This window comes from Periophthalmus magnuspinnatus, chromosome 2 (assembly GCF_009829125.3).
Source record: "Periophthalmus magnuspinnatus isolate fPerMag1 chromosome 2, fPerMag1.2.pri, whole genome shotgun sequence".
NCBI lineage: Eukaryota > Metazoa > Chordata > Actinopteri > Gobiiformes > Gobiidae > Periophthalmus > Periophthalmus magnuspinnatus.
The window spans coordinates 5,099,760-5,117,190 of NC_047127.1; the positions used below are offsets into that span (position 1 = coordinate 5,099,760).

The 17,431-nt window shown below is 38.9% G+C and overlaps 1 protein-coding gene and 1 non-coding gene across 3 annotated transcripts in view; both read right to left on the reverse strand.

Annotated features, from left to right (window-relative positions):
- Positions 1-16,408, reverse strand: part of LOC117380934 (FERM, ARHGEF and pleckstrin domain-containing protein 1-like) — a 72,192-nt gene extending 55,784 nt beyond the window's left edge. Inside the window, exons 1-2 of one of the 2 annotated variants that reach the window (XM_033977770.2) lie at positions 16,147-16,408; positions 6,279-6,501 (exon numbers count right to left, since the gene is read on the reverse strand). In XM_033977770.2, coding sequence (XP_033833661.1) covers positions 6,279-6,452 — 174 coding nt within the window. In that variant the 5' untranslated portion in view covers positions 6,453-6,501; positions 16,147-16,408. The remainder of the gene's footprint in view (positions 1-6,278; positions 6,502-16,146) is intronic. The other variant, XM_033977776.2, reaches the window with a different exon arrangement.
- A 732-nt stretch (positions 16,409-17,140) lies between these two features.
- trnai-aau (transfer RNA isoleucine (anticodon AAU)) lies at positions 17,141-17,214 on the reverse strand. Its single transcript has one exon. It is a non-coding gene; the product is annotated as a tRNA-Ile (tRNA).
- Positions 17,215-17,431: the final 217 nt, after the last annotated feature.

The window sequence follows — 17,431 nt, forward strand, 5'->3', positions numbered from 1 at the left end:
TCAAATGTCAACTGTTCCACTTCGCAGTTAGGGAGAAACTGTGTGTGTGTGTGTGTGTGCTAGCATAATGGGACACGAGACTAGCTAGCTCATTCATCGTAGGCCTGAAGGGAATACACATCCATCAACTGACACGGTTAAGCTATTCTATCTTCGTAAATCCCAAATCCGCCCATGTATTTTGTCGTTTTAGTGCGCCCGGAAGCTATTGTAAACGACACAATGCGACAAACCTATATAATCTTACATCATACAGGTCGTATATGGCAAGAGATTAGGGTCAAACATAAGCAATCGGAAGCTAGCGTTGGAAAGCTAGTATGGTTTTGATCGTCAACACATGCGGGGTCCATATGGGGATGTCGTGGTACTGTACCGAGCACGTTTCATGTCGACCTATCAACGTCTGCGAAAGGGGGCAGGTCCACAGGGGGCGGGGTTTAATCGGGCTCAACGGCACCCATGGGAGACACCGCTTGGACTCAATCGCGGTCATAATAATCTAATGCACCCAGACGGCATGGGAGATTAGCATGTGTAAGCCAGTAGTGCAATTATCGTCAATAGGGGACAAATAAGTAGACGATGCAAGTGGAAGGATTTTAATGGATAAAACAAAACACAAAAAGGCCTATTTGGTAGCATTTTTGTATAATATTCTCAATACATTAGTTAGTATTTTGGAAGGAATGTGTTAAATGCAATTTTCTGGTTCAAATATGGGTCCAGTTGTGTAACATTTGACATCTACCTTTACATTTACCTGATTTTTACTGTCTTAAAAATGTGAAAAACAGAACTATTTTTCATTTAAACCATTTTTAGTGGTCCAAAGTTATTCCTCACATACCTTAAGCATTCACAGTATCCAAATTATTTACTGTAATGACTTTAAAATGCGCTTTATGTAACTTTCAGAAACCGGAGATAACAGAAACTAGCATGCTAACACACGCGTATTGATTATCGGACATATTTAGACCTCAAGATCTAGGAAAAAAAATGGGGTACGGGGTCTTTAATTGGAAGCAAAATCATCATTTTATACCATAGCTGTAGAGTGAACATCCTGCTCTACAAGACTTACAAAAGATATTGAAATTTTGGTTGCGCTGGCGTCCCAAAATGAGGTAGCAATTTCGTTTCAAGTGCCCATTCTTGAGGGCTATTTTAAAATACCCTCAAACTGTTTGTTTATTTGACGAGATTAGCTGAAACTCCTTCCATGTAGTTTTTATAATCCTACCGCAAAATTGTTTCCCTCCCACATAAAACATGTAAACCTCATCAATGGAACTGACCTCACGCTACAGCTACACTGCGCAAAATCTGGGACAGTGGGCTTTACTCAAGTGGAAAAAATCTGGTTCCAACTACCATTCAAGTAAACATAGTATTTGAGGGGCTAATACGGGAAGGATGTTTTGATAATGGTTAAGAGGAAATGGAAGGTATTATTGAAACTGGAAGACACACATAATGTACAGTTGAATGCATCCTCTCCGTGTTGAATAATTTAACAGGTGGGAGTGGACAACCTTGCCTAACTCCGTATTAATAAATGAACATACCCAGCATGTGGTCACTAATGGGTGGATGCACTATACTGGCATTGACAAATACAGAAAAAAATGGCTTAGTTCATAGGTTAAAAAAAATAATAAAAAAATAAAAAATTAAATAAAAAATAATGTATAAAAAATAATAATAATAAAATAAAATAATAATAATAATAATAAATACATTTTAATAAATTTAAATAAAAATAAAAAATAGAAAGAGATTGGGCGTTTAAGTGTAAAATAATGACGTTCTTAATATTACCAATAAAACTCCTTATAATTTGCGATCCTATATGTTATCCAATTATAAAGTGTTTCACAAAGGTCCTAAAATACCATACTTTTAAAAAGAATCCTTAAACCATAAAACTTACTGAACTGTTGCACCTTGAAGACATTTCTCTCACAGCAAATATAAATTCCACCTTAAAACCTCCTGGGAATTTGAAGGAGAAAATCCATTCATAGCACGGAGGGGGGTCTACATTCTCAACAGTAAGCCTGAGGATATAGCAGATTTTATAAGGGCATAAATTTGACCAAGCATGTCAACCTTAAGGCGAAAAGAATCCAAGTGCTACCTTCTACTAGTACGCTCTATATTACTGTTCATTGATAAAATATTGTTTAATAGTTCATTAAAGTTAAAATGACCTCATTATTAGCACGCTGCGTTAGGTCTAAAATTGATTACTCCCATTGTAGAGGGGCCAAGCTGAATTTTCAAGATAACAAAGGCAGTTAATGAGCTAGCCTCCTACTCTTTCTCCCTCGAAAAAAAAAATGGCCAATCAAGTTCCCAAGCTAGCTGCAGTCTTATCTTCCACTTCACACCTACACAAAAGCAATTGTACACAAGAGCACAGTTATTTCTGAGACAAAGCTTCTTTAACTCAATATTAAAGGGCCCGTATTACATTATTTTCTCTATGTTATAATGTCATTTCCTCATCACAAACATTCCTGGAGATGTGTTTTGTTTCATTCACACATGTTTAACACACAAATCCTGCATATTTAGGCTGAGTTCTTCTCTCAAACAGAAAACACTCTGTTCCACCTTGTGATGTCATCATGTGGTAACACAGGAAGTGCTCCAGTGTGTTTTTAAACTCCATACACCTTCACTGGAATCTTTTGGATGATTTCAGGCCTGGAATTGTCAATCTCTACTAAACAAAAAGTAAAAGGAGTTGTTAACTTGAAAAGTACAAATACATGACATCACAAGGTGGAACAGAGCATTTTGACCTTTGGAGATGTAGATAGACTAGTAACACAGGATTACGCAAACAAAACACAACTCCGGGTATGTTTTGATGAGATAACAGCATTATAACATTGCTAAAAGCTCACGAGTCTATTTTGCGTAATATAGGAGCTTTAAGTTAGCTACTTTGCTCCATATTTCTGCCACGTAATTTGGTTTTCCAAGATTTTTGCCTAGATTTGTTGGACCTCGACAAGAAAATATTCAACTGGAGAGCATGTAAATGTCAGCACACACTGTTCTCAGCTGATGCCATCTGCGGTTAAACTTATGACGTCTGTAAAAAGGGGAGCTTTGTATGGAAGGAGGGAAGGAGTCGAGCTCGATTTTGTGAAGCTACATAGCATTTGCAGTTTGAAATCTCGGCTCGTGTGACATGTTGTGAGCATTGTGTGTCAGAAATGTACACAAAGTCACACAGACACATCCCCAGACGCTAACAACCACGTACATTCTTAGGATTTTTTGCAAGAGGCAATTACGGTGACTCGAACTGGCAGTTTGGGGATGTTCGACACGCCAACGAAGACAAGCCCTCTCCACTCCTAATTATCATCACAAGAAGTCAAATTCTGGAGCGATAATACAGCAGCTGGGTTTTATTAGGAAAATGGCTGGAGCTGACAAGGGCACGGAAACAAGACAGGAAGAAGAAAAGAAGCCATGAATTTAAAAGGGTACATTCAAATATGCCACTTTTGTACACGTGATTATAGTCGACGAGAGATTTTAACTAGAGGGATGCTATAGGCAGATGCTGGGCAAAATAAGCATACGGGAACATTTCATTTGAAAATTAGAACCCAATTAAAATTACAGATGCAGTATGTAACTTTTCTGGTTTCAGGGTCTGCCACCTGCTTGCCTCCATAGAGATGTTTTTGCTTGGACTGAAATGTTACGTGGAAAGGTATTGCACTTGTAACTTTCGTATCTTATCCAATAACAGGTATTAGCCATGTGTGGGCTCAATTCACCACAGATCTGACTTGTAAGTTGGCCTGGTCACCTAACTAACCTAACATTTCTTATTTAAAGGGACCTATTTTGCTTGTATCTGCTGTATAGTTGTAATGTATGAAACCTGTGGATCATTATGTTATAATCTGCACATTTTAACCCTATAGCCGCAAATGGTATCGCCACCGAAAGATTTGCATTTGCGGACTTTCCATTACCGTAACCCAGCAACCAATTGTGCTATCGTGCAAATTCAAACAGCGTCTCAAAGCAGAGGCATGGGGCTCTTTAAATATGTTACTGTCATTACGGTCATGTGCTTACGTTGTCCCCCGAAGATGACCAATCAGAGCGCACGTGCCACCGGGATTCTCCCAGTCAGTTATTGGATGCATCCAAGTAAAAATAAGGATGGATATGTAAAATAGAGGTAGTTGTGTGAAAAAAGGCAAGAGTACATGCTGATACTTCCTTTAACATGACTTTTATGCCCAAAAAAAGAAAAAAATGTCTCGGCGAGCTATAATGGTCTATAATGATAATCAGTCCTTAAAGGTTTTTTTTTTTTTTTTTTTTTATAACGATATTCATCTAAAATGACTCAATAAAAGAAGCAAATTTGCTGACTTCTGTGTTAGAAAACTGAGTTGCCCAACAGGAGCTGACGTCGCCGTAACTTCATCACAACAAAGAGCCGTGGCGCTGTCGGCCGCTCCTATGGATAGCTGCAGATCACACTAAGGAGTTGCAGATTTTTGAAGCAAAATGACTACACGACACTGCAGAATCCTACATGTATCACCGATTAAGAAAATATAATTAAAGAACAAAGTAAGTACAAAGCAGTGGGTGTGTACCTGTGGCGGTGAAAACAGGGATTGATAGCAACATGACGTCTTCAAAATATGGAAATAATAATATGGAAACAAGCTAGCAGATGTTCCAGCGTAAAAATTACATTATACACCAGCATTAGCAACCACTGTCCGGCCATAACTGAAACATCAATCTTAGGACGGGAACAAAAACAACCATCCACTGAAAGTTTACTACCAGTTTTGAAGTATGTGCTCTATTCCCATCATGTCACTATGGGCTGTAGGTGTGGCGTGTTTGGACAGGAAGTTAGCTGATCTCCCAGTTCCGCTTGTATCCAGGAAGTGAAGATAAGGTAATGTTCAAGTGCCCAAGTTTAGTCTGGGTTGTGGTCTTCAAAGGTTTCACCAATTTAGCTGGAAGTATTTGGATACTTTTAGTAAATCAGTTACTAGCAAAACAAATATTCTAAAATTCTAGCGGGAAAATTGTCATCCAAATTGGTGGAGAGGTAAATTTTGAAGTCATTCCCCATGTGGATCAAGTATGTTCGAATATGTTTGAACCAATGTGTTTTTTGCATGTTTTTTGCTCATTTTTGACCCTCTAAGGCTTCTGTAGTCGGAAATCTTTCATATTCTAAACTTTTCCAAGCCATCCCAGTTCACAACTTGGAAATCAAACATCATAATTCTCTATAATTTCTCAAACTATAGATTTTAAGCTTACATTAACCTTATAGAGTGACCTAAATTTGAAAACAACAACCAGATGCTTCTACAACCAACCAAGTACCGTACATGCAAAGTTTATATTTGAATAACAGCACCATTTCTCACACATTTGCATTCAACGGGAGGAGGGCTGGAGCGGTTTAAAGTGCTGCCAGATAAAACAAGGCCGAGGAAGCCCAGCCCAGAAGGCATCCCTGTTACTTTATACTGTTCCAAAGCCTGCATGTGTGGTTTAAGATTGTAGCTTAGCAGACAAGTACGGACATGAGTCATCTGAACTCCCGAATTGACATTTCCAAAGTTAGACAAATGGACCTTTTGCAAGTGTTTGGAGGAGTTGTAGTTGTAGTTCATGTTGTACAGTTTGATGTCAAAGTTTTAGCTGGAGGGCAGGGAACAAAATGGAAGAGGTAATCGTTTTCGAAGGAAGTTTTTGATTTACTTTATAAACACGAAAACCGGAACTAACTAGTTTTATTCAGGCCTAAAGCGGTCCAAGGTTATTCCTCACTTTCCTGTTGCATTCTTAACATCCTAAGTATTCATCGCAGTGAGTTTATACGCGCTTTTCATAGTGTTTAGAAGTTTTGCTGTTGTTGCTAATAACAACTAGTACGCTAATGGTGCACTTCCTGGTTTACAGAGGTTATAATAACGCTTAGAATAAGTAGATGCGGATAGCGGTCTCATTTTAGCAGCTTAAACAATGCACCTGTGCTGTGGCAAAACAAATTTTACTTTATTACATGGGATTTTTTTATTCTCTGTTTAATCTATAGTAAAAATAATAATAAAACGTGTGCTGACAGAGACGTTTGTTGTTTCATATGCATCAGTAGAAACCAAAAACAAGGTCAAAACATCGGTAGCGTAGCAGTGCATTTTAGCTACAGAATTCTTAGTCGACAAACAATACAATATACGATTTGGACATACCGATATTTGGAAGACTTCCTGTGTATCGTCCAGCATCTGTACCCGGATGGACACCAGTCTTCCAGGGGGTTGGGCAGGAGGACGCAGGCCCGGCTCCAGAGTGGACACCCCAAAGCTCTCGGGGGCGCTCAGCCTCTGCCCCGCCGTGGAGGGGCGTTCTACCGGTTCGACCATGACTGAGGGACAACAGGGACTTTACGGCGTCGGGGACTTCTGGTCAGGTCTAGAAAAAGAATGGAAAGACAGGGCAAAGTTAGGATTTGAAAAGGGCATTGGTGATTATAATGTAGGGTTGCAGTTTTTTATATGCAGTTTTAGCATGGTAGTCTATGATTTGTGGGTTTTTAAGTTTTGGTTTGGCGAATACACGCATTTTACTTGTACCGTATTCACAACTATATAGCTTTTAGTCTGCTGCATTTGAAGTCATGTCATTGTGCACTTATGGAAACAAACAGGTGGTGGACCCTTTATCAGGAAAGTTACATAGTGCACATTTAATTAACTTCACAAATAAAAGTACAGTGGTTCCTTGCTATACCGCGGTACCTTTTGCTACAAAGGTTTGAACTTTGACAGTGTTTAAACAAGAGAGAAATGTGAGAAAATGTTAAAGCATGTCTGAGAAAAGTGTATAAAGTGTGTGGTGAGGGGTTTTACAGAGTTAAAACATATATAATAATTGTAAAAAATAAAGATTTCACATATGGCAGGTTGTTTTTAGAACATAACCCCCGCGATAAACGAGGGGCCACTGTATTAGAAAGTGTTTGTTAGCATCGTACAACTACTAGGATCAGTAAAAGTATCAAAAATCAGATTTTAACTGATACTAAAACTAGTATCGAAACTATATACTCATTTGAGCAGGTATCGGTACTAAAAAAGTCACATTCACAGGACAGAAATGAACCTTTTCTGAATAGCTTTAGAACGATCTTGAGTATAAGACACAGACTCGTACATGGACCACTATGGAACCTACCTGGACGACTGAGGGATTACACAAATACAAGGACACATGATAAAATAAAACAAAATATTACAATTTAATACTGAAAATTGCATTCTATTGTCTAAACAAAGAATGTTTTTACTATCATCACTTCATTATCAGAATCCGTATCGAGTCTACTCTTTAGTATCGAAATAGAGTTTGAAATTTTTGTATCGTGACAACTAACAACTTCGCCATTATTCTTGCACAAGGAATCATGGTAAAAATACTGTCTTTGTTCAAAAAAGGAAACATGAATCTGTTATGCTCATTCAGAAACAATTGCACAGATGGTTAATAGAACAAAAACAATGCCATATTTGTAGACATTCAAAGCGGTAGATTACTTGCTCTTTTTGATTAATTTTGAACGGGAGTTAAAATGTGTCTTTCATAAACTTTTATAAGGAATGGGAGGATTTGGTGGCGACGCGAAAACAACCGCGGGGATGTTTAATTGTTCAAATATGCTACGAACATTGCCACACAAATTCGGTTTGTATTAACGTGGCATTGCGCAGACGAGGGTGTTTTCCTGCATGGGGGATTTTTTATGATCTGGGTTTACGCCACATAAAGAGCGTCGGGCTTTATAGAATGACAAAACCAGCCAATTTGTGCCTACTTACAGCCTAGCCAGACATGTGTCACGGTTTCCCAAAGAGCAACCAACAACACAGGTGGGATTACCGCTGTTTCCGTAGATCTTTCGGAAACTCGTCCAGACTTGAAGAACGCAGATGACATGATACAGTCTAGCAACACAATAGACCCCCCTCCCCCCGACCCCCTACCCTCCACCTTCTCTCTCGTCTTTTCACCGACTAGACTTGTCAGCACTTCCCCTCCTCCTCCTCCGCCCCCCCACACTTGATAACCCTCTATCCCAAACAATAAATATCCTCCGGTGACATCACGGCGTAGGAATGCTTCAGAAGATAGTCGGCAAGACAAAAATGGATCTCCGGATTTGAAGTATTTTTTTAAATCTATGTTAATATGTGTAGGAATTCAATGAAAATGGGGTGAGACATACAAATCCAGCCAAGCAATGAATATTTAGAAAGAATAGTTTGAGATATAGACAATGCAACTTTAATTTTGGAAGTTGGGGGAAGAGGAGATGACGCTGGCACGACTCATCGTTCACACCTTGTGGGTCAATTAGCAGATAAGGTTTCCGCATCCTTAAATACAGACAGTACGGCTCTATTGTCACAAAGCAAAGAGACTTTAACTTAATACATAATAGGGACCTTTTGGGCTTTGTAAATAATTAACAGGTTGGTAGAATCCAAGTTGTTTGTCTTCTTTAAAAGTGCACTATGGGATTTTTCAGGTGGAGGGTCTGCCTTGTGCTTGTCTCCATAAAGATGATATTTTATTGTCCATGTGCCACAGAATAGCATTAAAATGATACACATGGAGATAACTAGGGGGTGCTACTGATATAGGCCAAGTTGCAGGTGAGATCTGTGGAAAGGAGACCAAGCTCACGGTAAGAATGCATGTTTTCAGAGTAGTTTGGAGCAATATAAATAACTGAATAAATGCAAAATGGATGCGTTTGGAACATTTCAGGTGAAGCAGTGGTTAAAATTTCCATGCAGACAAGCAGGAAGTGGATGCCCGATACTAGAAAAGCTGTCCACCTCTGTAAACCATCCAGAATATTATATCATAAAGAAATATGTGAATTAAAACAGATGTAAACATTTTAATGAAACTTTTCCGTCTACTCTCCGCTTTCAACTTCAAAATTGTCCTCGCCACATTCGCATTCATTCACACTACCTCTCCGATGTCCTCCACATAGCCACTCCCTCTCACTCCCTCCACTCCTCCTCCTCCTCTCTCCAGCTCTCTGTTCCCTCTACCCGTCTCGTCACCATGAGGGGCAGAGCCTTCAGCCGCTCTGCTCCCCACCTGACCTTGGCAACATCAACTCCCTTCTTCTTTTCAAATAAGATAAGATAAGAACCACCATTCAAAACTGACCTGCTCAGACAATTCTACACCACATTACCAGTCACACCATCATCAGGTTTTGTCTTGTATTGTGTGTGCAACATCTGTTTTTATGTTTTTAACTTGTTCTGTACAATGTATTTGGGTGTTTTAAACTGCGCTTATAAATAAAATGTATTATTATTATTATCATCCCTGTCATCATCGTCACTATCATCATCATTGTCGTCATCACTATTATCACCATCATCATTATCATCACCATTATTATCATCATCCCTATCATCACAATTATCATCGCTATCATCATCATCACTATTATTATCATCATAATTATCATCACAATTATCATCGCTATCATCATCATCACTATTATTATCATCATAATTATCATCATTGCTATCATCATCATTATCATAATTGTCACTATTATCTTCGTCACTCTCATCATCATCTGTATTATCATCATCACATCACCATTATCATCACAATCATCACCACTATTATCACGATCAACAACACCATCATCACCGCTATCATCATCATCATCACCATCACCGTCACCATCACCGTCATCATCATCATCATCACTGTCATCATCATCATCATCACTGTCATCATCATCATCACAATCATCACATCACCATTATCACGATCAACACCAACACCATCATCATCGCTATCATCATCATCATCATCACTGTCATCACGATCATCACATCACCATTATCACGATCAACACCAACACCATCATCATCGTTATCATCATCATCATCACAATTATCATGATCTTTTTTTTTTTTTTTCATTTTCAGCAATATTTTTGTGCTTAAAAATGAATCCACCTCAAATGTCAGTTCTGATTTAGATTACAGGCCCAGAATACATGGCTAAGCTCCACCAGCCCACACACAGATCTGTACGTTTTCTTATGTATAATTTGTGGTTGTCAAAAGTATATCTTTAAGTTTATTTTCTGACACAACCTTTAGGTGTTTTGTCAACATTCTTTGACTGTCCTCCTGACCTCTGGCATTTCTATTCAAATATAACCTGTACCACTAAACAAACAACAAATTCATTCACAATTCTTGGATCCACGCCCTGATACGGTTACCCTTCTCTCACGCCTCCTATTCCCAAAGTGAAACTACTCCATTCGTTTCCACACCAGCGCCGATGGTACGTTAGACATAAACAAAACAGACTTATCATTTTACCTCCACCTGCTTCACGGCTGGGCTACAAAAGCTGAAACTGGAGTCCAGCCAACGGAGTGCCTTAACAATACGGTGAGCAGACGTTCCGGTTACTCATTACACCTGTGGGAATGTAAATGTGTTCTTCCTTTACAAAGAAAAAGAGAAAACAAGGGAGATACGGATGTGGTTATTGTGCATGTCACCAGACTGGCTTCGTTTAAAAGAGATAATTCAGGCTAAGTGTAAAGAGTCAAGGGTTAAGGTTGGCTGAGCACGAAGAAGCAGACGCCATTCGCCCGAGTAAACACTGCTTTAATTACAGGTCTTGAGATTAGAAGTAGTTTGTGGGCTACAGAAAAGTTAGGGACAGAAAAGTGATTCTTGCACGAAAAATGGTACTTGGAGAACATTAACCATTTCCAAGTAGGAGATATATATTGGGATACTGGGGACTTTTCTGGGGTTGGTGATTGGGGATATTGAGGGTCTTTATTTATACAAGGAGAACCAATGAGAACACGTAGATTCTTACACTCTGTCATGGGCGCCCCGTTCAAAATACAAAAAATAAACCAAAAAAAACAACTAAAACAAGTAACTATAAAGTAAGGCAATTTAAAAATGAAAAACAGATGCAGGTGTTAGCATAAAAGTTTGTCGCCAGATCACTAAATTGCATTTGTGGCACCAATGTATCCAATTTCTAAATATCGTTTTTTAACTTTATGCATGCCCTTATTTGTACTTATTCAGTGTTTTATGTTGCATTTTATCACAGAAAAAAAGTTCCTAGTTTGTAAGTTGTGTTCACTGACAATGGCTATAAAAGTCTTCCGATTCTGAATTTTGCATGTCCTAGAAATATATTCCATTTTTGGGAAGCAAAACTGCCAAAAAAACCCTTTCCCCGTCTCAGTTCTCAGTTGTAGACTTATACAATCATGAAATCTTGTGTTAAATGTCCCCGTATCAATGATTAACATATGAAATTATAATTCAATGGGGCTGCAAAAAGAGCTGATATAAATAAAAGGGTACAGGGTCATCTTCTATGAAAGAAAATGCAAATCCGACAGCAGGAATATCCATTTTGTGCAGATTTACCTTTGTGTGATACATATTGTGGTCAGAAATAGTACCATTTCTTTCAACAGTTTAGGCTTGATTTTTATGATGACTGCAATTTGATATATCTGCAAAAATCTGGTGTGGGGCTATTAAAGAGGAGGTATTAAGCAAAACTGATTTTTTTAGCTTTCGACCCCGTTATAATGTAGTTCCGTCATCAAAAACATGCTTAAAGAGGTTTAAGATGTCATCCATGCATGCTTCAGTAATTTAACGATCCCTCCCGGGCCCTACGCTAACCCTCCTTACGGTTAGCTACAGGATTCTGTCCAAAGCTCCGCCCACAAGCCTACGTCACTCATGTTCCCATACGACAAATCTCCATAAATATACAAAGACGTGATACAAAACTGAACACAACTTGACAAACCTGATGCGATGTGCAGTAGTTTCATTAGTTTCAGGGGGAGTAACTAAGCACAGAGAGCAAAGGAAGGGGAGACTCAAAAACGAAAGTGAAACCTATCAAACATGTTAATATGTTGTTTTTGGCAGATATAGCATTTTCAAAACAATAAAAAGTAACATGGGGATCCAGAAATAAGATACTACCTCTTTAAAAAATCTATTTCACTCTAAAAAAGAAAAAGAAAAACAAGCCATAACAATGAAAATAATCCATGAAAATTTAAAAATTCCACCTGTTTTGCCACCAAATTTTTTCCCACCTGCCTCCACCTTCCCCGGCGACACCTCATTACAACCCCAGCTCTAATCCCCTAACCACAAATTACAAACTCCCGCTTTAAATCGTCAAGTCTACTAAAGGCAGCCATTTAAAGTGTAGAAAATAAAGTTGCATCATCATCCAAATTAACAGTGAGGACCAGAAGGTGAGAGGAATATTGAGTGAGTTCGGACCAAGAGTAACAAAGGACTTCACTGTGGGAGCCAGCAGTCTTTAAACCAGTTTGAGCTGAAAAGTTCCCAAGAGCCGGTTTAGGAGGCCGGGGCATGGGAATGGGATACTTGTGCATGCGGACACACGCGCGAGGAGGCGGAGGAGGCGGCGGAGGAGTGCAAGGGGGAGGAAGAACAACAAAGGTTACCAATCCGGTTTCGACACCAGCAGCAATTGGATGCTTTTAAAAATAGAGAAGAGGATGTATGGAGGAAGTGAAGTGAATTATACGCAGACATACATATTACATAATTTGGGGATGGATGGACGAAGTTGGAAAGAAAACTGATACGAAGACGTTATCCGGTCTACGGCAATCTGAATCATTTTGACTTATATATAAATGGGTGACAATTGGTGTTACAAGAGTGCATTTTGTTCAAGTTCAAAGCCAGATTTGGGATTGGATTGGAGTGGGTTGTATCTAGAAGGTGCATCCGACTTAAAAATAACATTTCCAAATCATAATTGCCTTACTGGAACGGTGGTTTGTAATCATGCCTCCATTATTAATGGATTAATATCTTAATATGGCGCATGTATGTCATTAAATCCATCTATCTCCATGGAAACGAGCAGGTGAACACATGTTTTTCAAGGTATTTCCGAGCATTAAAAACACCTGTAATTAAAGAAATGCAAGACAGAAGTTTAATGTCATGGATCACTGCAGGCAAAGCAATAACATCTCCATGGAGACAGGGGGGAAAAAAAGGTACGTAATGCAATTTTAATATGCCAGATTCAATGCCAAAACAAGACAAACACAATATTAAAGTCCTATTTTATGAGAGTTCAAATATTCACCAGGCTTAAGAGTTTTTGCCAGCGTAATAATGCGGCCCACATAAAGTATTATGTCTACCACATGGTCTGCCCCTATAAAAGTGTGGAGATAGGAGAACAAAGCAAGAGAAAGGCTGACTGAGAGGTTGAGTGGTAGAGCAGAAAAGCATATGGGAGATAGTGCAGGGATTTTTAACCAGGATTTCAACTAGGGACCCAATGCTGGGATTGGATATCGATGCAGATATTGAATATTTTTATGGATTGGACCTCAGTTGCGAGATATCGATGCAGTTGTTATCTCATTTTGGTCTATAAATTGGTGTAATTGGATATTTTACGTGTCGATGTTGGCCCAAAACACCTTGTATTATTGAGCTTGTATTTTCTGTTGTAAAAGCCAAAGTTAAATCTGTCAACTGGACAAAACGTTGTAGGACTGAAGACGTTTCGCTGCTCGTCCAAGTCGCTTCTTCAGTTCTGGAAGCGTCCACCAGCAGTCTGACCAAAACTGAAGAAACGGCTTGGATGAGCAGCGAAACGTCTTCACTTCTACAACATTTTGTCCAGTTAACAGATTTAACTTTGGCTTTTACTATGAACGACTGAAGGATTACACAGACATCTAAATAACAGTTACAAACCCCAGTTATTGGTTGATATCGCGGCTCAGCAGATACTTAAAACCAAAGTATCGACATTGGTATCGAAGCAGAAAAAGCCGAACTGGTGCATCTCTAATTTCAACGTCAAAAGTACTCCTACGTCAGATGTCAGGAACACTCCAAAAACGTGACAACCTTACAAGCAGACGTACTAATCAATACTTGACCTATACTACGCTTTATCAAGTTGACACTTCCTGGTCATTACGCTCGGTCATATGGCCCTCTGGAGAAGCAAGGCGGACAGTCGGAGCATTCACTATTGTTGCGTGTGCGCGATATTGATTCGGAAAAGTGAATGGCCAACAGGGAAGTCATTACCACCCCCATCTGGGATCAAGGTGGCAAACAATCCCGGATAGCTAGGATGGGTGGGTGGGTGGTTGGGGGTCTTGCCTGGTCATTTTGTCACCTTGGCTTGTGGTGACCTTATCAGACGTTGGAGAGGGGGTGGTGGTCCGGCTCCCAACATTTGCTCTCCCTTGAGATCAATGAATTAATTGTTGATGTCACCTGGTAGACGGGGTATAGGGGTGGACAGATGGTCAGGGCTTGTTAATTCCCGAATGAATGAATGAATGAATAAGGGTTGAACGATTTGGGAAAAAGATCTAATTCTGCGATTTATGTTTTCGAGGTTTTTAAGAATTGATGGATTAACCGACAAACTAATACAAGAATCACGTTTCAGAACATGTTTGTACAGATAGAAACCACAGGGTACAAGCAGTTTTTATACACAATAAGACAGGATATTTTGTTGTTTGTGGAGAAAATGATGGTGCAGTACTTCAAAAATGGCAGCCTTTGCGATTTGGTAATTGCGATTTCGATCTTGCAGCCGTAGAATAAATGGCGACTCATTATTAGTATTGCACTGCTACAATAAACAAGCACAGCGTGAGTATTTCAAGTACAGTAGGTAATGTCAGGACTGGAAATGTAGGTTAGGAGAGTAATCCTTTAGGCATCAGAGTTAGTAGGCTAAAAGGCAAGCTGCCGCGCTCCAGAGACGTATGGTGTAGGTTTAAAGACTTGTCAAGATAAATGTGCAACGGCTGACAATTTTTTCCAACAATGACAACAACCCCATCCATTATAAACAGACAGGCAGCAACAGATCAAAACCAAAACACTCCACAAACCAAAACACTATCCTTAATTAAAACAGTTTCTTTGTGGAGGATTGCACAGGTATTATTGTTTATCGTCTATATTTACTTCAGCGATATATAAAACTTTAAAATGTGGTATCATGACAAGCCTATAATCACCCTTTGCTTTGTCGAAAAACATTTAGTAGAGTTATTTCACTTTTTTCGCTACTACATTATTCCATTTATCTTACTTCATGTAAGTATATATAAAATGTAAAAAGTAGTAAAAATAATGAAAAAACATAGAATGATAGGACTTAACTGGGACTAAACAGGGATTTAACTGGGACTATAATGGGACTAAACAGAGACTAAACCAAGATTAAATTGGGAGTAAACTGGGACTAAGCAGGGACTAAACTGGGACTAAATTGGGACTAAATGCGGACTAAACAGGACTTAACTGTGCACTAAACAGGGACTATAGTGGCACTAAATTCAGACTAAACTGGCATTAAACTGACACTCAACAGGGACTAAACAGGGAACTAAACTGAGACTAAATTGAGACTAAACTGGGACTAAACAGGACTTAACTGTGCACTAAACAGGGACTATAGTGGGACTAAACAGGCATTAAACTGGCACTAAACTGGCACTAAATTGGCACTAAACTGGGACTAAACAGGGACTAAACTAAGACTAAATTGGCACCAAACTGGGACTAAATTGGCACTAAATTGGGATTAAACAGGGACTAAACATTGACTAAACAGGGACTAAACAGAGACTAAACAGAGACTAAACAGGGACGTCATTATATCACATTGATTAAGCATGGAGCAAGTACTCTGATGATGTGAGACCTCCCACTGCTCAGCCGATTAAGAAAATGAACAGATTGAGACTGGAGCTCGCTTATTCTGCACCTCTGCGATGAGCCTGGATATGCCACACACGTTTATGTCAAAATGCAAGCTGATTTAGTGAGTTTAGAGTAAATAAACACATGCAACACTAACCCCTCGTGCAGTTTAGTTCAACACGAGTCACAGTTCCTCAAGAAGAGCCAGTGTGCTACGTGTAACCTCGTTTATTAGTCCCTGAGAGCGTGATTTCCTTACCCGGGATCCTTCCTCTGCTCCACAGATTGTCCCCAAGTAAAGGTTTGATTTTTCCACCACGTAACGTAAAATCCAAGCGCTTCCTGAGAGAAAAGCAGCCCGTAGAAGTCCCCCTTTGCACAGCCGAAGCTCTCACTCTCGGCTGGGACGTGCTTTCCGAGCTGTGGCCATTGAGACAAATGCGGGGAAGCGAGCATTGAGCTTTCTACTGAACAATAAAGAGCAACACAGTGCCTCCAGCTCAGGCAGCCGGCACTACAGTGAGAGCCAGCCCCGGCAACGAGAGAAGAAGAGACACTGAGGCAACAGCGACACACGGCGGCCGCACAGGGAACTGCACCGGACCGTTAAATGTCATGGGGATGAATAAATAAAAAACGTAAGAATGTTTTTTGTGATGACAGAAGGAAATGTACAGCAATCTGAGAGCATAAAAAATCTAAATGGAAGCATCATGATACAATACAATAAAATAAAATAAAACAAAACAAAATTAAATTAAATTAAATTAAATTAAATTAAATTAAATTAAATTAAATTAAATTAAATTAAATTAAATTAAATTAAATTAAATTAAATTAAATTAAATTAAATTAAATTAAATTAAATTCAATTCAATTCAATTCAATTCAATACAATACAATAAATAGGTTTATAATAATTACACATATTCAATACAGCCCCAGCTCTAAAACAGAAGAACTAAAGTGTAGTAAAAGCTGTAAAGATACACTGCTTGCATCAAATTATTATACCCAATTTTTCTTTTGGATATTTAAGAAAGGGTTGCCAGATTTCAAAAAACCTATATCATCTGTAAAATAAAGGAAAATCTAACTATAATTTCCATGCGGTGAGAGGGAACGGTGGAGATCAGTGGTTTGACGAATATTAAAACATACATTAAATTATTACAGCACACAAAAGGTCAGGTAATGGTCATTTAAAAAAAAAAAAAAAAAAGTTAAAAAGAAAAAAAATTAAAACGACTGGCTGGCCCGTACGGGGATCGAACCCGCGACCTTGGCGTTATTAGCACCACGCTCTAACCAACTGAGCTAACCGGCCATGTCGCAACTGAATCTCTATAACGTTTATCATCCTTTCTATAGAAGAAACACAAGATTGGATAGTATATGGTTTATGTAACCAGTTTTCCCCATATTTATGTCTGTTATTATCCAGTCTTGAGTAAAATACAGTTTAATAAAGCTTTGATTATATAGAAGAATAACTTATTTAACCCAAGTTAGTTTAACAGTAAATACACATGAGCAATTGAAGT